The sequence below is a fragment of the Mya arenaria genome, chromosome 16 (assembly GCF_026914265.1).
Source record: "Mya arenaria isolate MELC-2E11 chromosome 16, ASM2691426v1".
In the NCBI taxonomy this organism is placed as follows: Eukaryota; Metazoa; Mollusca; class Bivalvia; order Myida; family Myidae; genus Mya; species Mya arenaria.
The window spans coordinates 1,370,666-1,396,185 of record NC_069137.1 but is presented as its reverse complement, the minus strand read 5'-3'; the positions used below and the strand labels follow the sequence as shown (position 1 = coordinate 1,396,185).

General features: G+C 34.3%; 2 protein-coding genes across 4 annotated transcripts; one reads left to right on the top strand and one right to left on the bottom strand.

The window, feature by feature from the left end:
• The first annotated feature begins 547 nt into the window (after positions 1 to 547).
• Positions 548 to 7,907, top strand: LOC128222317 (properdin-like). The gene is made up of 6 exons (XM_052931298.1): positions 548 to 578; positions 742 to 783; positions 1,074 to 1,153; positions 3,640 to 3,708; positions 4,034 to 4,169; positions 7,729 to 7,907. The coding sequence occupies exons 1-6, from the start codon at positions 569 to 571 to the stop codon at positions 7,905 to 7,907; spliced, it is 516 nt and encodes a 171-aa protein (XP_052787258.1). The 5' UTR covers positions 548 to 568.
• Positions 7,908 to 13,416: 5,509 nt separating this feature from the next.
• Positions 13,417 to 24,699, bottom strand: LOC128222415 (receptor-type tyrosine-protein phosphatase S-like). Of its 3 annotated transcripts, none has more exons than XM_052931398.1 (8): positions 23,974 to 24,699; positions 21,636 to 21,781; positions 20,608 to 20,904; positions 19,483 to 19,665; positions 18,970 to 19,086; positions 16,891 to 16,968; positions 15,636 to 15,736; positions 13,417 to 14,009 (listed from the first exon to the last, which is right to left on the bottom strand). In XM_052931398.1, exons 4-8 carry the CDS (start codon positions 19,562 to 19,564, stop codon positions 13,737 to 13,739), a joined length of 651 nt encoding a protein of 216 aa, XP_052787358.1. In that variant the 5' UTR covers positions 19,565 to 19,665; positions 20,608 to 20,904; positions 21,636 to 21,781; positions 23,974 to 24,699; the 3' UTR covers positions 13,417 to 13,736. The 3 variants fall into 3 exon arrangements, with proteins under 3 accessions (XP_052787358.1, XP_052787359.1, XP_052787360.1); XM_052931399.1 differs by having other exon boundaries at positions 21,636 to 21,746; XM_052931400.1 differs by having other exon boundaries at positions 24,104 to 24,699.
• Between the last annotated feature and the right edge of the window lie 821 nt (positions 24,700 to 25,520).

The following is a 25,520-nucleotide window of genomic DNA, read 5'->3' as shown; positions in this document are numbered from 1 at the left end:
AAACTAATTAGCTCACAAGCGTATGAATTTGATCCAGTCGGCGACCTAGCTGATTTGTTGTCGTTTCCATAAACCGCGTGGGATCATTTCAGCATGTGCGCGTGACGTACTACTGTATCCACGGGTTTCAAGAAACATCCCGAGCACCTGGTGTCATATGAATCGTGAGTACAAGTCTTTCTGATACCTTGTACTGAGCCTATACTTATTAACTGGAAATTTCGCATTTTAGGTAACAATTTTTCATCATATAAAGACACTACAGGCTGGTGTGTTAAACTCCGCATAAGTTTTCTTAGGACTCCAATTCAAGTTTTTACTGAAACCAAACCTGTATATTGTAAAGACAGAAGCTTTGATTTGAATTATTTGTTCATTTCATTTTTTGATATGATTGAGTGTATGGGAATTTCGTGATATAGCCGACATCTTTCGTTTGACTATCCTTCTAAAATATTTGAAACCTTGTAGCAGTTACTTTTGCGTTATATCATGCGTGTTCTAATTATTAGACATTCCATTTAGATACGAGCTTATCTACAGTGTCTGTGTGCAGGCCACGTTTGTCATGATGAAAGGTAAAATGTTCATTTTATTACTTTGTCTCTTATTATTTTCTTTAACAATGCTTTTATGTTATTCGTAATTGTGTCAATTTACAAAAGTTAGATGTGTTACAAAGTATAATTACCGCTTTATTATTTGATAATAATACATGTACATGTAATCCATCTGTTTCAGTTTTTGCATGGTTTCTACTTCTGATGTTTTGTGTTTCCACTGGTATGTAGTTCATATATTCATTTACTAAAAGTTTTGTCTTAAATAACTAGATGTATTCCTTGCATATTGATAATTTCATTGAACATCATACGATAGTGAGAGAGCTGAAATTCAACAAACATTTCTTGTTTTATGTGAATTTGTTTATAGAGATAACATAATTGCATTGACAATTTGAACGTAAACATAAATTCATAACAACACGAGATTAATTTTTAAAATCATTTAATACTATTGTATTATTTATCAATTTGAAGTGGTTAAACCTTTCATATTTCGTTCATTTTCAGATGGACTACAATGTTTTAACTGTCAACAAGCCGGCGATGTCAAAGATTGCAACACCGTCGAAAACTGCACTGAACACCAGGTACAAACTAATTTTGCTCTTTTAAATGCTTAAGATACACAAAAAGGCAATTCTTTAGTGACGCTTTGTCACAGATTGTAATGAATATCAGGTACGAACTACCTTTTTAAAGGCGCACAATATACGCTAATGCAACAAAAAAACATATTTGAGTGTAATATCATATTTATCACATTTGACTTTTATGATCAACATGACTAAGGCATAGATCAAAACAATATTAGAGACGAATATTCCCCAGTTAAAAAGCGCCAAATTAACTATCTCTAATATTTTTATCTGTACATAAAGCATGTGCATGTTTTGTTTGGTTCAATTACATGTAATTGAAATGAGTTGAACATGATAATTCATCAAAATTAAACATTATTTGTTGCAACAACCATTAGTGTGCGTCTTTAAACTCTGAAGAAAACTATGCATCTGCATATTTATATGCGCTTCGTTGAAATTTGGTATGAAACGCCTGTTTGAAACTGTATATTGAATTAATTTAGTTATTAATAACAAATAAAGTTATTAATCGTACATTTTTTGTCAAAGTAAAAGTAGAAAATGTTTTGAAACACAGCAAATCATTGTGAAAAGGTGAAGATCTGTTTTTGTAATTCCCTATACATTATAACACAAAACAAGTCGATGAACTTTCTGAGCACAAACCAATTCCTATAATTTATAATAGAAAGCTATATTCTTCCAAATGATTATTTTCAAAACCGGCTCAAAACAAATGGATTGACAAATGACAACATGGGATAAGCTTCGGGGTTTTTCTTCCTACTGGGGCATTTAGCATCGAAAAGCCACAGCCAGCAGTGTATTATTCTATATACTCGCATATCAGTGTTGTTTTAACGGTGCCCTTTAATAAATGATATAATAGTATTAAAGTTACAAGCAACTGTAACACCACTTTCATAAATATGATAACAGATAAATAAGTGAATAAAATGCTAATGAAAAATCTTTATGAAAATAAATACATATGAGAAAAAGAGATTTAAATTTATTTTAAAGTATTTTAAAAAGCATATCGCAAAAATGACCGCCCAATAGCTCAGTGGTAGAGGGTTTTCTTCGGGTGCGGAAGGTCGTTGGACCAACACTGGCAGCGTCAAACCGAAAGACGTTAAAATGTTGTACCATTAGCCACCTTGGGTAGCGCTCGCCATTAAGCCTAAGTCACACATTCAGGATATTTACTGCCGTCCTTGATAGGACCATTTCCGATTAAAATGTGTCAAAAGTCTGATCAAGATCCTGTGAATCGTGGCTGGAAATAAAACTTTTATTGAAATTTGTAAAAACTTTTATTTAATCACGACAACATATTGTTCAGGAGGCGTCCCGATCCAGCCGTTTCCAGCAGAATTCGTCCCGATTATTCCGTTCTAAATCCGATTCTGATCCGATTTGTATCTTTGTCATGGTAAAAAATGACCGAATCTGTCACGACATAGTCACGATTGTAATCCGACTAGACAAAATCGGCTGAGTTTCCCGAATGTTACGGGACGCACCTAATTGTCGGGAGTGCTTGGCCGACCTCTCCGGACCATTCCCGATCCGTGGGACACTGTTACGAACATATACGACTGCGTTCAAACAATGATAAGACATTCCAGATCATTGATGATTGTTATCTGACATTTTCGCTTTTCGTGTCGTAGCGCTGTCTGATCTCAAACGGGAGCCATAATCGGCACTGTGTGAACGCCGCATTAAGAGGATATTATTCTGGAAAAGGTGTTCACAATACTATATAAACCGAGGTTTTAAAGCAAGTTTTATTTCGTGTATGGGTGCTTTACACCGAGCAAGTTACAGCACCAATATGTCTCTTCGTAAAGTGATAGCTAGGGTATCGCACATCATTGGCTTCATTCACTCTAGTTGTCAGTTATTATTTATTGATAACAAGTAATTCTATTAGCTTCACCTATCTTAAATCGAATCAAGAGCAATATTGATAACCAGTCCTGATGGCGTCAGTGCGGGGTCAAGCCATAATGCAGCCAATAGCAGTTGTTAAACTCAAACAAACAAAGCGTATCACAATATATCATATCACACTGATATAAATATATATCATATCATGATGTTGCGGGTCTTGTGTATCGTAATATACATCGCAATACGTTCTTTCGTTCAAACTGTACATTCACTGGACAAGAGGTGTTTAATTATAACCGATAAATTAATGTACACTTTTTGTTTTTATCAAATTTCGTTTGTCATTCATATTTCATAGGAACTGTTAATTTTACAAACTAATTCAATGCGCCCTTTGATGCTTCGTAACAATGGTATTTCTAGTAGATACACATATAATGTCATTGTCATTATACAAAGACAATGTTTTAGATACGTTACGAAGTCTTCTTTGTGCACAGTTGTTCCATCAAATGGACACATATTTCCGTACCAGTTTCTGCCCATGGCGTTTTGCAATAATGCCAAAATTGATAAACATGTTTTTGTTTCAGTCATGTCTTCTACAAGTAACGCCCTCGACTAACGGACATCTGTACACGATGTCTTGTGCCGATAACCAGGTTATATTTCAGCATAGATTCTCACTCATTGTAATTTACATTTTCTTACAGCATATATACATACATTTTTCCTAAGGTTTGTAAATTCAAATAGTGTATTTCATTATTTTCAATTGTGGGTAAAATATGAAACCCTACTGCTTATCATTTTGAATTCTGTGTAGTGATTAATCCATTCAGGCACATCACTTTATAATGTTTCCACTTTTAGTGCTACCGAAAATAGAAGTATAAACTACTTTGATAAATTGGTATATAACACTCTTCAGACAATATGCTTTGTATTGTAAACATACCTCTGCCTAAATTGATAAAACTGTAACAGCGATGCGCTGGGCCAAGTGGTGGATCTTTATTTGTGGGGAGATCAGCAGAACAAGCTTCCAAGAGGCAGACAGATCATTGCCAGGAATGCTGTTCGAATGATTTATGCAACCAAGGACTTTGCAACCACACAAAACGTAATTCCTTTTCATATGTTATGATTTCATAACGCATTTAATTCAAACATACATGAAAATTGTGAGTTCGTATACTCAACTCAAAATTTAACTTTTAAGTTCGAAAACTAATTGGTTAGTGTTTTTTTTTTAAATTTCAGTTTACATTAATGCACGTGTCATATTGAAGAGTATTTTCTGTGTTTTCGTTTACCAATAATATTCATATTAGAAGTCACCATGCGAAGAGAAGCGCGTGGATAAATTACAACAATACTTTTATACACTATACACGTATGCTTCTTATTGCACGGTAAGCTTGAACAACTTGACATTTGATTGAAACTACGTTAAAACACACTCACTACGCCCAACCCTTTAAATTGAGATCATAGCTCTCATTTTAAGTAACCCTGTAAGTGGTTACAACACCGTCAAGGGAGAGAACGTAATTTCGTTTCATGCAAACATTAAGTGAGAAAAATGTTTCATGGCTTCAAAGTATGATACAAATCACATTCCAAACTGAAAGACGCGTGATCATTAGCGATTCTTAGACCTAAAAACGTATCCTCTCAAGGCTAAACAATTGTACAGAAGTTTGTTTGTATTTCACTAAAATGTTGGTAATGTGCTTGCAATAAACATAATGGGGTTAAAGTACAAAAATTCGGCCTGGAAACATGTACAGTCGAGTAATAACGACGAAGTTTAAAAAATAGGAATATATACATGCAAGTACAGTTACAACATGCACAGATATGCCGTATTTGCCGAGAAAATACGAAAAACTGTGGATAAAATGAACACGTCTATTTGTAAACATTGCCTCCTAAGCCACAATCTGTTTAACAACTTTTTTATCTTTAAAGTTATGATACCAAACTAAGATGTCGATCGAAGAATATGATTTTCGTCACATACTGTACGCATGCATTTTTCAAAATTTAAAGAAATAGTCCACTTACCTGGCAAAAGTTGGTACCAGAATCGGTACTTTTCATTATAAATCCGATATTTTGTTTTCCATGAAACATTTTTCTCACTTCATTGTTTGCTTGAAACGAAATTACGTCCTCCCCCTTGACTTACAACTTAAGCTCAAATGTATAGGTCCACTTGAACTAGCCAATAAAATCGTAGCTTTAAACAACGCTCGAAAGAACGTCGCGGTTACAAAGGCAAATTTCAGAAGGGTTGACTCTAACAGCCCGAAGCCAAAAATTGAGCTTCTGGTGCAAAATTGCACTGCAAACGTGACTTCGTTTAACTAATTGATAAGTTTGTCTTCATCGGTTAAACAAGTGAATATGTAAAATATTGAATATTTATATAGAGAAACAATTCAAATTATGCTGATTATTGTTTAAAAGCGGGATCATTGTTGGCGATAGTTTGTGTTCTGCTTAAATACCTATACAGCTTATTAATTGCCAGATCTGGGCAGTACTTTAGCTTAACTGGGCTGTAAGAGCAATTTCGCCAATGGGACGTATCATTAAATTAGACCAAGTAGAGATTCAGCTTGCCAGAGCATTTTGTTTCTATTCAATTGCTGATGTCTAAGATATAAAAATACTACACTATAAAAAGTTCAATGTAACTGTGACTTTCCTCGCATTTCCGTACATTAAAAACAAACACAAACACACTTCAGTACGAATTTGGGAAATATAAGCTACCTCAAAGTTTAAACTAAGTCCCACCACATGTCTCCAAAATGATTAATGCATGACATTTTAGGCACACACAGTGATAGTGGCTCTCTTCATCATTATTAATGGTGATACAGTTTTTTATATTGGAAGTTATAAGTTTTTAGACCATAATCTGCTTTGACACATCTGATCAAGATTGAAAGAGTGGTGAAACCATGAAACTTTAAATGATGTCCAATGCATGATAGTTTGCTACTTTACTTCACAATATTTTCCCCCTTAACATTGGAATTAATCCCATTACATTTACGGCAAAAGTTCCATTTAGTTGCCCGTTGGAATTGGAAACAAGTTGCATATTCATTTATTTAAGTTAAGATTTATTTCCTTTGACGATAAAAGTAGTATTAACATTTTATGTTTTTAAAGTTGTTATTGTTGTAAATGGTGAAATAAGGTTTGCCAAATTGGCAAACCTAAACGGGAAACTGTTTACAGCTACTGCATGTATGGACAGCCCGAAAGTCGATTGTGCCTTGATGTCCTCTCTGTTCAACGTCTGTGGTGACATTCAACATGCCAAGCTCGTCTGTCCAAAGCATTGTGGACTATGCACGTTGGGTAATCATTTTTTATCAAACACACTTAAATATGCTATAGTCAATTATTTTAGGTGATAGATTTCAACTATTGAATTTTTCGACGATTTTATTTTCCATGGTGTAGTGTAAAATCAAAATTGATTGTTAAAATATACTGTTAGTTTTACAAATGATTGTATAGAAGTAACTATAAACTAAAATTTTTATTCAATATTGTTTAATATAAACATGTCGACTGGAGACTTGTTATAATCTGTCTGTATGTCTGTCTATATGCACATGTAAAACTTTCATCTATACGTTTTGTGACTTTTATTTAATTCAAGTCCACGGTGAGTGGAGTCTTTGGGCTACATGGGGTTCATGTTCAGTCACGTGTGACATTGGAATGCAGAGGCGTGACAGGTCATGCTCCAATCCCTATCCGTCACTATATGGCGACCATTGTTTTGGGGACTCGAGAGATGATCGCGTATGCAAAGAACAGCCATGTGCTAGTAAATGTTCTTTTTTTGCGTTTATTGTTAATTGTCTCCAAATTGTTCATTTCTTCTACAATTAAACATGTCAAATCACAAATAATAATTCAAATTCTACACAAAACTACAACTCATATTTATATACCGTTCTTGTTAAAATATATATACTTTTCTACACTTTTTTTCGCTATTATGAATTGGTGTTATCATAAATATAAGTAAAACCATAACCATTTACAATTTCAACAAGTCATCGAAGGCTGGTTATAACTTTTTATATATAGCGCTCCGTATAATGCAGCATTACATGTTGTTTTTTCAAACCTGTAACAATCGTCTGCATAATTTTAAATGTATACGTCTTATTTATTTTGTTAGTTCTTTAATTAAATCTCCATATGTCAAATGCATATTTCAATATTGAACATACAAGGGCATTACACAATTGATTGTACATTTAGATGATATACTTTGCATTTATATAATAATATATTCATATAATTAAAGGCTAAGTGGTCTTGGTGCAAAGTAAAACTTCCAGTATTGTTTATTACAGGGTAATGGTAATTTAAATGATCAGCTACCTAGAAAGTTACAGTTCACAATTTCTTTAGTCTTGGATGCATTAACATTTAGGCACCATGCAAATTAAATATAGTTGTTTCAATGAATTTGAACTTCTTTTGGCGATTTGTCCAAAATGACCATTGGCAAATAAAAACGGGATCAATACAAGGTATCATCAATATTTGAGCCAGAGATAATTTTATGTAGCAGCTTTAATGTTTAGTCCTCAACGGATCACATTGAAGTAATGGTCTAATTAAGTATCTCTTTTTAGATGGTGGTTGGTCTTCGTGGCAAAGTTGGACGCCATGTTCTGTCACATGTGAAGGTGGACTGGGGATGAAGCACAGATCCTGTTCAGACCCTATGCCGTCCCTCATTGGGAAATACTGTGAGGGCATCTCCGAAATGTTTGAGATCTGCAACAACGTCCCTTGTCAAGGTATCACCTAAAAAGTTTATGTTTTCAAAAGTGTCAAATAGAGACACCTTTTGTTCAACCTCAAAGCTAGGCGGGTAGTGAGTTTCGCTATTGTTAGGTTTTTCTCTTACAACAAATCTTTTCACCAATTAATTGGGGTAGCTTTTAGAGACATGAGCATGTACAAATGAGCTCTACTGTGCTGACATCTGTCCGCAAATTATCTTAATTCTTTAATTTGACAAAGTTGCATACAATGCAGACTACGGTTAAATATGATGTTTGTGTATTTCACATATTGTAGTACTACATTTCCTATTTTTGCCCCTTTTTCATTAACAATGTAATTTTAGATCTTAAGGAAAGGGCTTTCCCATCATGGGTCGATGATATGTCATAATTGATACTAACTTTTTCTACAAGAAATTGTTTTGAATAATTGTCTATACATTTTTACCTCATTCAATTTTCTAAGAAAGAGTTTTTTCATAGCTATGAGTTGGTATTCAATATTCAACTTAAGTTTATCTTATGGTCATACATCATTAAATTCATTTACTCTATTGGTCATTTATAACAAGTAATTCGATTAGCATCAACGTTGTTAGATACCATTAAGACCTATATTGAATAACAGCTGGTGTCGTTGTCATCACGGCGTCGTTGCACATTTCTTACCTGGGTCAAAACTAAAAATACACATTCGATATTCAAATGAAGCTCGGTACACATGTAGGAAGAGACTAGACACACATTTATTGGAAGGACAATAACTATTCGGTTCAAAATTTATGTCACCATGTTCGATTGAGAAATAATAATAAGCGTTGACGTTCGGTCCGTTGAGCTCTTGTTAAAATATTAATTGGGCGTCTTATTTCTAAATAGGGAATTTCTATGTAGACTTTTAAGTATTTTTTTTAAAAACTGAATTTAAGAATGTATTTTTCATGCGTATCAATATTGGGTTGAACATTATTTTTTGTTTCCTTTTTATCTGAGACGTCCTTCAACGTCAATGTGTCAACATATTTTCAGTTTAATGTCCTACTAAATTTCACATAGACCTGTTTTTGCTAACTATTTTGTCGAAAAGAATCAAAAACGATTATTAAGTTGTTGTTTTTTCGAATTTGCTGGGCAAAAACGCAGCCCTCGGGATCATACTCGTTTGAGTTTTAAAAATTGAATGTTTTTTTCTCTTTTAAGCTTCATCGTTCAGCATCAGTGGTGCAGCAACTGTATTTTGCGATTCGCATTACATAGTTGTTCTCGATAGGATGCACTATAACTGTTCGCTTTCTTTCACAAACATCGAACACTCATCAAATGCAAACTACAATACAACGACCGGAATGTTTACCTGTACAATACCAGGATTTTATATGTTTTCTGTTTTCATTTCTCCGCGATCAAGCCTATCCTGCAATATTGTAATAAATGGTATTACAAAGATTGGAACGGTTCCAAATACAATTGTCACACTTAATGCATACATGAATTACCAAGATAAATTAAGTATCACAAACTGTGGAACGTTCCATCCAAACGAATTGTATCCCAGTGCAAAAATTACTGGCGCCTTAATATTACCAAATTGACGAACTGACAAAGTCCAGAAGCGAGACATGGTAAAAGCTGCGATGCTTATTTATTCTGTCGTGATAATTTTGTTTTTGTGCATTGTTCATTTTCCAAAAACTATTGCTATACTAAACCCTTTGGTTGTGCTTAAACTGTGTATATCTTGATATCGTTTTATTCAAATGGTTTGAACCAAGAGCAATATTTTTACAAAAGTTTGTTATAACTATAAATAGGATTTGACTACACTTTGTAAATGCATTTATATTCATTGCTTTCTTCAATCAAGTAAAGAAAATTCGGCATGTGTTTGTTAATGATTTTGTTGTTTCAACCTTCCAAATAAGGTGACCTGATGCCGACACGTTATATATATATCGTTCAATATGTTAAACACTTCAAATAAATACACACAAAAAGCTTTTTATTTGGTAGCTCAAGTTTTGAAAGATGGCTTGCGATTAGAAATGAGTGTTTTTATTAAGTGTATTCTGTTGTTTAAATGATTTTCTTCTAACACAGATATTAGTAAAATAATTTTTGAAATTGGATAAACTCTGTTGCGTTGTGTCCATTTGAAGTGCTTGACTGATATGCATAAAATGAATTCATCTACATTAGTTAAGATATCAGCCTACTTTATACGAATAACAGCTAGTTTTGCTTTGCAGATAACGTTAAAACGTTAATATTGAAACAAATACGGCAAAACGCCACGCCTACCCCACTAATATTCAAGAAATAATCTTCAAACACACACACTTTCCATTTTGCTATCGGAATTGAAAAATACCACTCTTTAGTTTCAGGTTTTGTTTAATCGTCTGTTTAATTTACGGATAAGGATTCCTATAAATTGGTTCAGCGGTATGGCACAGGCGCTGTAAAGGATACTGAATGTCCTGGCTATATAATTTGTTTTGCCATTAAAAAGGCTAGGGCAGTCCCAAACATAACACTTCGAACATACCGTATGAAGCACTTCGTATTGACATTTCACTGAACCTGATCAGTGCAATTAACGAAAACGATTTTTGAACGTACTAGCTAATACCGAACTCATATCAAAAACAAAAATTCAGCTGAATGATATAGTTTTGATCATTCATACACAATGTATCATTGGAATGAAACGACAACCACATACATTGTACAATGGTACTAAGGTTTGGGGGCTCCGATGTTCATTGTCTATTTGTCTCTTCTGTCAACAACAACTGACGGTTCTAGACATGTATAAACATGTACATGTATATTAATAGGGAAATGTCTCCATACAAACATTCATAAATTTTAACTTTTATAAATAGTATGTACTAGTATGTCTAAGACAGCTTCCAATTAAATGTAAGAATGTAAACGTTTTGCAGATGCAGATGCCTTTTCTTCTGTTAAAAGAGGCATTTAATATTGTTTAGGGTTGTGATAAATCAAAATTGTGCTTTTCGAAACAGAAAAACTACCGCATTCTATCGCTTGATTTCTAACTAAACTTGTATACAATTTCTCATACTTATTCCCAGTAGTAATTGGTTAGAACTAGTATCCTGAAACAAAACCAATTTACAATCATCTTTGAGAATAAAACATACTTTTTAAAATAAATATGGTTGAGAATCGAATGACACTATGTGTGCGTGAGAGTGTACCGTCTCCCATGCTTTGTACCGAATGTCCAATGTCCAATGTCGTGCTAACACGACATTTCTATTTTTGAATGTCCAATGTTTTGCCAGCACGACTTTCATTTTTGAATGTCCAATGTCGTGCCAACACGAGATTCATTTTTGGATGTCCAATGTTATGACAGCACGACTTTAATTTTTGTATGTTCAATGTCGTGCCAGCACGAATTTAACTTTTGAATGTCCAATTTCCAATGCCGTTATGGCACAACATTCATTTTTGAAAGTCCAATGTCTTATGTGAAACGTATGATGGCCGATTTCTGTCCTATCGTATTTTCGTTGCGAAATTACGAATATACGCTATGTGGCGTAGCTTATATGCAATTGTATTATTGTCTACCCGCCACCTGGTGTGTTTTCGCATTTTGTATGATTTAAATCATTAACATCGCAATAAGCAATAACTGCACATACCTATGTTTCAATGAGGATAGAGCTGTCTCAATCAAAGGACAATCGGTTATATCTGCACATATTGATGCTGAAATGATGGTGAAGCTGTCCAAATCATAGTGCAATATGTGAATATCACACATATTTATGCTAAAATAAGGGCAAGGTTGTCCCAATTACACTGCATTGTGCTATCATGATTTGTTAAAACGTTGACAATCAGACTCAAATCTAATTTTTCTCCAAACCATTTAACGCAGCACCAGGTTTGATCACTAGAATGCGTGCAAGATTTACGGCTTGATTACTATCCAAACTTTATATTAATTGTTATATACTCTGATATATATTACTGGAGTATTTAACGTGCGATGACAGGTTACCATTTGATTGAGAATCATCTATAAACACGTACACGTGTTCATGATTTTTTGAGCACATTGGCTTATCGTAAAAATACTTGCAAACCTGTAAAAACACTTGGATGACCTCGGCCTGCATACATAATGGATTAGTGTTCTTGAAGAACAGGCAAGCGTATGTATTTTAAGTGTCTTAATCAATGTTACACGATGCTTATTGATTGTTGTATAAAAGGCCATTTTACCATTTTTTACTTGCAAAAAGTGCAGAAATGTGTTCCCTAGTATGGATTAATTATTTGAAAGTATCACGTATATAATTCAAGAAATTGGAACTTTATATCACCTTCTTGTGATAACGTTTATAATTATATTATTCTTATGACGCCGGCGTGTAAGACATATAGGGATCCTAATCTCCGGAGTCGCCGTCCGAGTCACAGTTTCATGTACATTCTCTAACGTAAGCAGCTTATCCAATCTTTAATGAATTTGGTTACAATGTTATTAGCATAATATCTTGACTGGGGTTCTAAATAAGATATTTCACATACAATCTCAAGGGAAATAACTCCAAATGCAAAACAATACACTTCATCCTCTCTTTAACTTCAGCATGTTTATCTAGCATATACTAAACTTGATTACAAGGTTTATGTGCATGCTATCATGAGTGTTCGATCAAATGACATATTCTTTACGCTGGAGTTATGACCGTTTTATTGTCGATATGTTACAAATTTTAATTTGTCCTTTTTATAAATTGAGCATGTGTTGCCTATCTGGGCTACAATGTTTACTGGTTTAAAGAAACGAGACTACATTTATAGTAGTAAATGACAAAAAAATCACTATAATTGACAGCTATGTCAACTGGACATGCCTTGATTTGTGTGTGTGGTATCAGAGTCCGTCTTGACTTGTCTTTGGTCAATTTCGCACTCCTCAGTTTCATTTTGCTCCAATACACTGGCTTCTGCTAGTCATTATAGCGTCTGCCTGTACTTCAAAATGTTGATTGACCGTTTTGATACTACCAGTTTGTTTACTAGGTTTCTGGACATTTTTTTGATAATACTTCGGTGACCCTTGTATAGGTAGCAACTATTATACATATTATTTATTGAGCTGTATAACCAATCATCTGCAGTGATGTTTCTTATTTCATTCCATGATTGAGATGGTCTTAACTATCATTCAAGCGATTAATCTAGAAAACACTTATATTTATAACGTTCCATCAAGTTCTTCAAACGGTTAATTGATAGCCGGGCTACTACTAGGTAGGTTTTCTGTACTTTTGGTTTTGATAATCCTTCGGTCACCATGTATAGATAAAACAATAGTTTGTACATTATTTATTAAACTGTCAAAAACAATCAACATCAACTGTAGTGAATGTTCTTATTATTTATTTATTAAGATGGTCTCTGTGAGCATTCGAGCGATTAGTTTAGAACACACTTAAATGTCCAAAACGTTCCATAAAGTAAACGTTTTAGCCAGTCCAAAATGTTTCCAGATGTCAGGTTCGTGGATTCCACTTCTTAAATTTAAGAAATATAACACTTTATAAATAAAACTTTAAGTGGAAGTTTCACCTGCGTCCAAGCTCATAATTATGCCAACAATTGTCTAAATTCAAATAATGTTACAAAATATCATCTGTCAATAAATTAGATCATCTTTTGTTTAAACCCTAATCATCTACCATTCACGTGTCACTCACTGGCTAATCGCATTCGTTTCCAAAAAAACAGTATCATCAAGACACTACTGAAAGTAGGTTGTAGCCCTGTGTTAAGCCATCAACGTGGTCAAACTGTGTGAGTAATTATTTGGTAAATCCAAATAAAACAATGTCAATCACACGGTGCAGCAATGTCAGTAAAAATCCAGTGTCTACCTCATTGTGTGTTTTTGATACTTGCACGGGAGTTGACAGTGGTGCCCGGCTTATGCTATAGTTTGCGTCCACACATATGGTGTAGGTGGCATCTGGCTGGAGCCCACTTATGGTAGCCATCGTACTGTCCCCACTAACCTCCTTTTTGTGCCACAGAACAATGGGTAAGTCAGGGTTTGTAGTGTAGAACACTTCGTAGCCCTGTAGATTAAAATCACAGGATTGATATAAGATGTTTGCAATAAATTGTTTAACAAGACGAGATGAGATATCTTTGGTGAAAATGATAATGTTGATATTGTGTTTTTTTGCTGAAAATGTTTCTATTCTAATAGTTTTCTAACGACTATGAGGTGAGTTTCGAAAGCAACTACATGTTGTTTTATTCCGCACAATGACAAATAACTAAATTGTTTTCCAATTTACCTGCTATAAAAGTTCAGACAAGTACTAGAAATTTCAAATATAAACATCTACATAGTCTAACTAAATAGTTCGAAAATATACGGCCTGTTGAAGGGATTACTAACTATTAAATATTGAGTAAAAGTACACAGTTTAACTGCCATCTTTTCAAGAAGATAAGGATTCGTGATAAATGATAACAATATTTGACATTCTCTGCAAAAAAATCAATTTACTTTCTAACAGACTCCATATAGACCATACCATACCTTGTTCGTTAAAAAGTTTTAAAATGCTAAAAAGTTGATATTGAAGGAAAGCATTTAGCTAACTGAATACTTTCCACTCTTCATTTCTGCAGACAAAACTTAGTTAACACCTCAAGTATCCTAAACATATTATGGTTTAGTTACAACTCCTTGGTTCATTGAACAACAAGGTTTTATTATTTTTATGTTTATACTCCTGTTTCAATTTGTTCTGTCATTTTGTAGTATTTACGTCTAAGTGTATTAAAGTCTGAGTCATTTGCAGGATTAGTGATTAAGTGTTTTGCAGTATTTATGATTTAGGGTTTTGCAGTATTTATGTCTGAGTGATTTTGCGTATTTATGATTTAGTGATTTTGCAGAATTTATGTCCTAGTGATTTTGCAGAATTTATGTCGGAGTGATTTTGCAGTATCTATGTCAAAGTTATTTTTGCAGTATTTATGTCTAAGTGATTTTGCACTATTGATGTCTGAGTTATTTTGCAGTATTTATGTCAAAGTTATTTTGCAGTATTTATGTCTTAGTGATTTTGCACGATTTATGTCTAAGATTTTGCAGTATTTATATCCGAGTGATTTTGCAGTATTTATGTCAAAGTTATTTTTGCAGTATTTATGATCGAGTGATTTTGCACTTTTTATGTCTAAGTGATCTTGTACTATTTATGTCTGAGTGATTTTGCTGTATTTATGTCTGAGTGATTTTGCAGTGTTTATGTCTTAGCGACTTTGCAGTATTTTTGTTTTAGTGACATTGCAGTATTGATGATTCAGTGATTTGGCAGTATTTATGTATTAGCGACTTTGCAGTATTTTTGTTTTAGTGACATTGCAGTATTGATGATTTAGTGATTTTGCAGTATTTATGTCTTAGTGACTTTGGAGTATTTATGTCTTAGCGACTTTGCAGTATATATGTCTAAATGACTTTGCAGTATTGATGATTTAGTGATTTTGCAATATTTATGTCTTAGTGACGTTGCAGTATTTACGATTTAGCGATGTTGCAGTATATATGATTTAGTGATTTTGCAGTATTTCTCTCTAAGGAACTTTGCGTAACTATCTGTCAACAAATACACGTGTGAAATGAACACTCATAATAAGCCAAAGGAACTAACGTTTGAGCTAAAAGACTACATTACAAATACCTGAATGACACTATTTCGGATTTCAGGTTGCTCCCAGGAAATAAGGATGGTATATGGGCTATGGATGAGGGCTGTTACGTTTCTGGGCGCAGATCCTAGCGCTACAATAAGCAATAATTACATCAGCAATTTAATCAAACTACATAGAAAAGTAGTGTTTTCAAACAAATCATAATTATGAAACTGAAGGCTTGATCATGCAGTACAAAGGCAAAATGTATAACATAAAATCAAACATACTGTTTAAAAAAATCAAATATATTAATTAGTTTCATGATGTACAATATTTAGAAAACAGTACAATACCTGACAGAGAACATAAACTTTTATTCTTATGTATAACTGACTACAGTATAGTTACAATGATTGCCCGGGGATACCAGTTTGTCATGAGTTTGTACTCGTGCAATAGCCAACCATGAGGATATTTGAAATAGGCTTTTATCTATTAAATTGTAAATCAAATAAATTTTCGGTAAATTATAAATATCAAATTATTTTTCCGAGGTAGATTTTTTTGCGAAAAAAAACCCATAACAAATTGTTTTCAGGATACAATGGTCCAGAGAATCAATGCACTTGAACGGTGGTCACCACGACGATAATGTTATAATGAACATAAGCGATTCTTAATATATATCTTCCCCCACTTTAAATAATCATACTATCTACTCAATTCTAAAACATACTAAGACATACACAAATAAAAAACCTTTTAGTTATAAGGCAATGCATAAAATAGAAAGCGATAACTCCTATTCAGACGGATCAGCGTAGATTAGACAGTGCCATTAGTAACAAATATGATAGAACTCACGTTTTAATCAAAGTGCTTCATGGATTTGCAAGTTTTGGGTATGCCAGTTTTTACCGTGTTTCGAGGTGAATGCTATTTTATAGGATTTTATACACAAGGAAATGGATATTTTGGGGTGCTTTTATCTAAAGAGATCTACAGGGTCTTTACCCTAATATTCGTTATATATCAAGACCGAGCAGTGTAGCTAGTGCCACTTTTTACAGGTATGTAAAGCCCTGATTGCTAACACCAGAAACAGTTATTAATTAACCTTGTCTTTTTCCAGAGAGCATAATGAATCTTAATGAAATTTTATCCTGAAAATAGGCGACCTAAGTGGTTGGTGTATTGTAACTGAGTAAATGACTTAATAAACCGCAATGTGATAAATTATGTTATATCATAGAAGAAGAGACGATGATATAGAATAAAGCGAAATGCTCCAGTTACCATTACCTATGTCGTCGGTGGGAAATGGACTGCCATGGCGGTGATCGGGAGGTTGTACAATTTCAGTTTCTTCTTGCGCTAGAACTAGTGTGTACAAGGAAAGTTATTAGCAACAGCATATGTTAAACACACGTTCATATATAGACATTTACATATTGTTCATCTCTTCATACTGGTGTATGCCTTTCCATGAAGGCATCTGTCATCCATATAGTATTATCTCAATCATATTGAATTGTAGACATTAATGGCAATGAATAATAGTTTATATATTTGGGTACATATATGAGAGATCTCTAAGAGATTCGATTGGAAAATACAACAGCGCACTTGCTACGTTATAAACAGTCATGTTAAGTTATAGAACTAAGAAAGCAACAAAAGTGTATGTTGTAAATAGGATAGTTCGTGATGATATAACATCTTAATTGAAAAAGCTAATTTTCATAGTCCTTTTTGACTCAGACAGAACGTCGCTTCGAGCTCTTTGATAAATAATATCCTCTAAGTAATATTTTCATTTGAACCTACTACACATTATTTTCACTCTGCAATGGAATTGCTTGCATTCAAAATACCCCCCCCCCACACACACACACACAAATACAGACATAACTTTACCGCACACACTTAGAGAACAAATATATTCTAATGAGAAAACAAAGACTACAAAATATAAAATTCATTTTACTATAACCTGATTTTAATTGACAGGGGAAAACAGAAGAACTCAGACAGGATGCTACCTAGTCAGCCCGATTGAAGTCTATTAAAGCATATTGCCTTATTGTTTTCGACTGCGAAGGAGACACGTAAACCTTCTGACTTTGACTGCATAAACTCACTGACAATAACTAAATCAAGTAAACACAATTTTTCTTTTCTCTTGGAGTAAGTAAGTCTTGATGCTAATACTGGCCTCGATGAAGCTTCAACTTCAAATTTATTATTGATAAATATTGGGACAAGTGTGAGTTTATGCGTATATAATCTACTTTTTAAACCTTTAGTGAACTCGCTTTTCACTAACTGCTCGAAGGCAGTAATCGTATCATTTATAAATTATGCTAATTTGATGTGCAAGTGGTCTGTTTCGGTGATTGTTTTTCTCGGTCAGTGTGGTTCGGGCTCTAGCCATGTGCTTATACACAAGCAAGTCTCATGCTTTAAATGTATGTACCAGTATTGTCATGTGATTGTTGGCTTTGTCGCAGTCGATTTAGCTTTTGCATCATGGCTCTAGGACTTAGTAAATGTTTCTTGTTTTGTACTTCCCTTTCATCGCTGTATTGCCATTTCGTTCAGAGTTTATGGCTAACCCACCATAAAACAGGCAAATTGATTATTTCCCAATGACCTGTTCCATGTTTAGAGTCTTGCTGAATTAAATCTCAAAGTGTTGTTTTGACCATATGCTGTATATCAATGTCACGCTTACCACTGTAGAGATTTTTACTACAATTAGATATTACCCATAGTGTGACAAAATCAAGGTAAATTCTCTGATATTTCAACTAATAACATCGATAGGGTTTGTGTAACGGCTCATATTTAGATTTTATATTACTCCTAGTGTGACCAAATCAAGGTAGATGATCTGATATTTCCACCAATAAACGAGTTTTGAAAAAAGTTCTCCGAAGACAGGTTATTTATTATTTTATTCACACCCAAATATTAAAGTTGTTTATTCATTCAGAATACAGATCCATTCTGTTGAAACTAAAACACGTTTTGAAAGTGAATGAAGCGCAGTTGTTCCTATTAAAACTATCGATGGTTATCTCACCACTCTATTGATAAGTGATGGTATTTGTTGTATACGGAATCTGACAAAGGTGAACAACATGTGTACATTATGTAAACATTCTGGACAAAAGCCAGTTAAAGCCATTTCAACAGCTTCCGTACTTAGAATGAATTTCAGTTGTTTCAGTTTTGGTGAGTGACTTATGTGTTGCCATCTCATTTTGAAACCAGCTATCATCAAGGGATACAAAATACATCTTGTGACAGATGTCAGTGATAAATCTAGGTTAATAATAATTTAATTATTTAGTAAAATTGAATTGACTCAAAGCATACCTTTCACATAGACCATGGCTGGAAAGGAGTATGCGACCCGTACTTCATTCTCCGCCACACATTCATACTTCCCCACGTCTCTCTCTTGGGTGCTATCAATGGTCAGCGAACCATCTCCTGTGGAAAGTCATAGATATCTTGTTAAAAATGTTTACTTTCATCACAAGGTAGCTTTGTGTCAATGATTTAATTATTTATATTTGAATTATACAATGTAAAACTGACGTATAATATCTGAAATATTGCTGTAGGATAAAGCAGTGAAGAACAAGAACTTAATTTCAATGCTTCCGAAGCAATTATCTCAAACGGGGTATTAGCTGCCAGCTCTATACACATACAAGGTATTAGCTGCCAGCTCCATCCACACCCGAGGCATTACCTGCCAGCTCTATACACACCTCAAGTTATTTATTTCATGCATAACAAGTCTCAAACAGCTTAAATTGCATAACATATATTGCAATTATATACGATTAAAAACATGTAAGAAGGGTAACGGCTATCTACTACCATTGTAATTGATTCTGATCCTTGGATCAGATAGGTCGATGGGCAAGTAGTCTTTAAGCCAGTATGTGTTGGGTCGCTCCATTCCCTCCGCGCTTGCCCCACACAACAACGTGACCGGCTGGCCCTTTTCCACACTCTTGAGCTGGGGATTGATGTCTATACGAGGATACCCCTGGGGTATGGCTGAAAACATTGAGCAGAGCATTTTCATATGGTTTCCAAGGTTACATCTTTAAATATTGTGAAACATTTATTAAACCGTTTAAAAAAAAATGAAACAATAAATTCTTGTTTTCATGTCCTTACTTGTCACAGAAATACAAACATATGAACAGACTGGAAAAAGAGACAATTGCAAATAGCGTTGTTTTATTTAAACAGGCTTTTGAAATATTCGGAGAAGGGAATGCTGTACAAAATCTAGGGGAAGGGTAAGTGACTTGCGGACGGGGTGTAAGCGTTGACATGCAGTCAGCCATTTATGAATGGCGGTTTATGAATGTCTACTACGCATGAATGACAAACTAATAGCAAGCTCAATTACCCTGCTTTCAAAATGAAGCTTTTAACAAAGCAGATGAGCTTTTAATGGTATATGTTTTATATTTTAGTTTATATCTAGTTCTATCTAAAAGTATAACTAATTGAAACTATCAATGCAATAGTGCATTGTATCTTACTTTCTGGGAAAACATACTACATTACATAAATCAATCTTAAATTATTTATCAAGCTTTAAGTTGATATAAATCTCAAGTCTGTAATCATAAGTGTTATATATTTCTGTGATAGTAGGGTGTTGAGACGTTTTTCAAATTAAATTTTGCTTCAAGGGCTGTATTTCTCAGACCGGTTCACTTTTGACTGATTTACTAATCTTGCAAAACATGTTCACCAATATAAATAAACGTTCAACAATTACAATAGACGAAAATAGCTGTCATTGACCTGGTCACCATCGTAAACTGTCTGTTTGAAACTGATAGAAGCTCTTGTTTTATCTCACACATTTAAATAATGTTTTATATTTTCTGTTTATTAGAGAAGAAGACCATGAATGAAAACGAGATAAAGCAGAAAACTGGTCAAAAACGTTACAATGATAAGGTGATACATGTCACTTACTGTCGACAGATTAGACTTCTAATGATGCTTTAGCCCGAGCCTCCCCGATGTTATTTTTGGCAACACAGGTGAAATATGTATTATCTCGTGTTGATTTTGCTGCGTCGACTCGTAGGGCGGTGCCGTATGGTGTGGAGAAAACGGCATATCTGCATCGACTCATTGAGTTGATAGGTTTTCCTCCCCTCTCCCAGTGAAACGCCGGGGCTGGGTGACCAGACGCCTTTCAAAAGAAACTCACAATCCGGTTATCCGCTACCTTCATGTTCTTCGGAGCGTTCGTAATGCATGGTGCAGCTGGAACGAGAGATAAAATGTAGCATTTGCAAACTGACAATAGTTTAAATTTCAAGCAACCAAGGAATGACCAGAACGGTGACAATACAGAACCAAAGTCACCAAAATAGAGGTCAAGGTCATGATTATTAAAGTTGCTACCTGAAAACCTTTACTATTAGCAAATTGTATTGAAAACATCTAAAATATCTAGCAACCAAAGAATGACTAGCATGGTTACAATATAGATCCAAAGTCACCCAAATTATGGTCAATGTATGGTTATTAAAGCTTCTACCCGGATGAATAATAGTTACAACACTAGCAGAGTACCATTTCCCCCCATGAATCAAAACTCTTCATTGATTTAGTGTTGATGTAGAATGTTTGTAACTATTTTCTGGAACTTGATTTATTCCTTTATATGTCTGCAACATATATCAACATCAAGGTAGGTTGTGTGGATTTTCAATAACGATAGTGAACGGATGTAAGATTATTCTAATAGCCTTACGTAGGCGGAATATATTACTTTTAAGCCTAAATTAATTTCGGTAATATTTTGCTGGCAGTATTACTTTTCAGTCGACTTTAATGACATCCGTATAAAAAGTGTGACAAATGAGTTTGGAAATAATTAAATGATTAAAAACTTTCTCTAAATTATCATAAACATATTTAATCACAACCATAAATTCGCTATATTAACCAAAGCTATAGAAAGTACACTTCCTATAACATACGTTACATACCTTGCGAATACTGCAAATGTTGAAGGCTATCTTAATAAACCCACTAGGCAGATACTCTAGACAGTGGTCATGTGTTGACTGCAAATGTTGTAGGCTATCTCAATAAACCCACTAGGGAAGGACTCCAGACGTTGGTTATAGGCTGACTGCAAATGATGTAGGGCATCTCAATAAACACTCTTGGAAGGGACTCCAGACATTGGTCGTATGATGACGGCAAATGATGTAGGGCATCTCAATAAACCCTCTTGAAAGGGACTCCAGACATTGGTCGTATGATGACGGCAAATGATGTAGGGCATCTCAATAAACCCTCTTGGAAGGGACTCCAGACATTGGTCGTATGATGACGGCAAATGGTGTACGGTATCTCAATAAACCCTCTTGGGAGGGGCACTTACTACAGACATGCTACTCTCTGATTTCCCTAACTTCAGAAACAGTTTTTTTTTATCTTTTAGTAATAATCATTTTCAGACAGCGAAATGAATCTAGTTTAAAATTCTAACTTTTACTACCGTATGAAAATCATTTTCGCAAAATGGAACTACACTTATAAAAATCGGCGACCTAAGTGGTCGGTAACAGATTATTGTAGTGGCTGGTATAACTCTTCTTGTTGTCGTTTTTCGGATAACTGACTGCAAACACTGCAATGCGATTAATGATGTTTGAAGAGAGAAGCAGAGACAATGATGGCGATGATGTTTTGCCGGTATCGAATAATCGAAGAATTGGTGCGATGCACTCTAGGGCCGGATTCTATATCTTTCCGTTAATTTCATTTCTCTCTCCACTAAAACTTATTTTCCTAGTTAAACAATGGATTCACTGTAATTGACTCAGTTGAAAAAGCATGGACGCCGATAGAGCAATTTAACAAGCGGATAACGAGCAAATTATTAAAGCTATATACGGTTACCCTGGAAAATGACGAATGATGATCGCTCAGTCGCAGTTTTAAAATCAGTTATCTACATATATAGCATTTGACAATTTGTCAGAGGTGATTTTCATTTCCTTGCGATTGGCCTCAGATTGTGTTCTTAACTTCCCGTCCTTGGTACTACTAGTCATTATTGATGATTTTATGCAGTTATAGTCAAGGACTTGTATGAGTCACAAGGTTAATCAAATGTTTGTTTTTGATTGTTTTGTTGACAATATGACATAAAAGTGCTCAAACAACATGACTAACTTTATTATATTATTTCATATTTTTAAACTACTTATATGCAATAATTGTGAATTTGTTCATCAGTTCCTACTAACTAGATGCGAAATGACACTAAAATAAATCATTTTTATTCGTTTGATAGTTCAATCGACTAATTCAATTAAACAGTGGATTACCATTTCCGATTTATCGATTATGAAAGTCCTGCCGATTGCACATCAGTAACAATTAGGAACATTATATCTTTTACATCTGATTGAGAAATAAGGGGGACATTTAATGACAATAACAGAGTCAATTATGAGGAACATTAGCAGTTTAAAACATCATATTATGGCATATCGTTAAGTAAAGGCAGGAGTACGTTATGGGACAATTCTGTTAACGGATTGAGACGTGGTCTTTCTAGAAGTTACTTATACTTAGATTTCTAAGCGATTATGTTGAAATAATCTTAAATACCGCAGATTTTTATAATCAGCAATTATTTAACAAACCCTGTTCTCAAACTCAACTCAAAATCAGTGTTATTACTTATTCAGGTTGCATAGATATGCAACAAAATGAATAAAATAATGTTGTTAAGGTGAAATACCTCGTAGGATAGTTTGTTTTCTCGGGTGTTTGAATTTTTATTCTAAAGATGTTTTTTCTCGGGTCTAAGGCGTAAAATCTCGAGTTAGGTAATTGACGCTCGGCCATTTATTTTATTTTCGTCGACTAGGGGTAGTAAATATTATTCGAGAGTAAGATATTTGCCTCGACATGAATTAAAAGATATTCGCGAAATTTTGATAAACCCGCAATTTCTAATATGCCGAGGACAAGACATCTGGCGGAATGAACACGGATCCTATTGGCCACCATACATGAGGGCACGATCACACATCTACTAGGAATCACTAGTGTACTTTCAATATTTGTGTGCTATTAATTTGACACCGTCTGAAGATGCGGTAAACTATGTGCTATTAGAAGTATCTCCCTTGAGTGCTGTCACAATATAGCTCTATAGATCTATGATATAAAACAGAATACTGTTTTGAGGTTATTGGAAACGAAACATTTGGTTGAGATATTAATCAAAAGTTAAATTCATAATGTTAAATCGATATATTCACAGTGCAGCAGTTTTCTTTTCACTTTAAATAACTGAAATACCTTTAAAGATGTTGTTGCTATCTTCGACGAAGCAAATATATCCCAAAAAAGAATACAAAAATGGCAGGGGCTTATAGTGGAAATATTGTTCATTACATATCGGAGATAAGAATGTAAATAATAAGTTAACCTGACATCACAGGTGTATTATTTTTATTTATTTATTTATTCACACTTTGTTTATTAGACTGCTGACATCCGACCTAATTGAATCCAAGGGCGACTTGTAACTTTCTGACTGTTTCGTTATGATGTTGGCCATTGTTCGCTGAATGTTTCTTGTTATTTCGTCCTGCTTGGATTCGTAAGTTTTCTGTGTCATTGTAATATGTTCAAATCCTTCTGCTAACTGCATCTTAAAGTCCTCAAGTGAGTTTCTGAATTCAGTCTCAAGGTTACCTATCCTTTTCTCAAGCAATAAAACTTTAGACTCTGTTTGCATCAACACTCCATTAGCATTTGCACCTAGACATTACACTAAATACCGTGTTAATATCACACATAACATTTTTGGCTTGCACAGAGCCATGTTGAAACCAGCTTGTATGATGCGAACTCAAATCACAATTGTGACACACTGGCACTCGGATGAAATATATAATGAACCTCGCCGAGCAAACAAGACCCCAATAGAAAGTTGTACATGTTCGAAATGTATGATGTCACGGTTTCCAGGGACTAGAAACCAAAGTTTGGCGTTACGTATTCTGTAGAATCCATGTAATATTTAAGAAGTGTTTTATGAATAACTTCTTTGAGTTGTTCTCAGCCAAAAATTGATGATTTCAAGACCCTTTCTGCATGTTGTTGTTCTACACTTATATTGACTGATCGGTTAAGGAGCATGCTTGAATCAATCTCAAATATATATGCCTAATCTCGATTATGCATGCCAACTTAAGTGCCCTCTTAAGGTAATATAAGTGGGCAGTTGTAAAAAAGAACTTGAAGCACTTGATGGATTAATGTCTTACTGACATTTCGCGTCATAAACAACGCAGGCAGACCAGATATGCATCCACGTATCCTTATAATTGTATAGTGGGCTTACCGCCTAGAAACGGGCAGCGAACCTTAAGTTAACTTATGGATAAACTAGATTAGGGGTCCAACCTCAGTGACAACTCTTGGAATCCAATTCGTTTTCTTTAAAGCCTAATGTTTCCTCTATATATGAATCTTGATCATTGTATACTCTCAGTATTTACGAATTACCAGTAGCGAAACATCGCCGCTTATAAATGATTGTAATGACATCCTACAAAGTTACACCTGTCAATACGTTCGTGATGCCCATAATTGTAACGTATTAACAGAGTATTGAACACATCAGGTAAAAAACGATCACATTTCTCACATAACTATTTTAAAAAGTTTCTGAAAACTTGTGAGAGCATGTACAAAGTATTCACAAACAATGTGTTTGATATCGCACGAAAGATGTCAGTAATGTATCGTACTTATACAGATTGTAGAATAATTGTTCCCTTGCTGGACAAATTGAATCTCAATATACTTAGAACTAAAAGAAGACGGCGCTGTTGTTA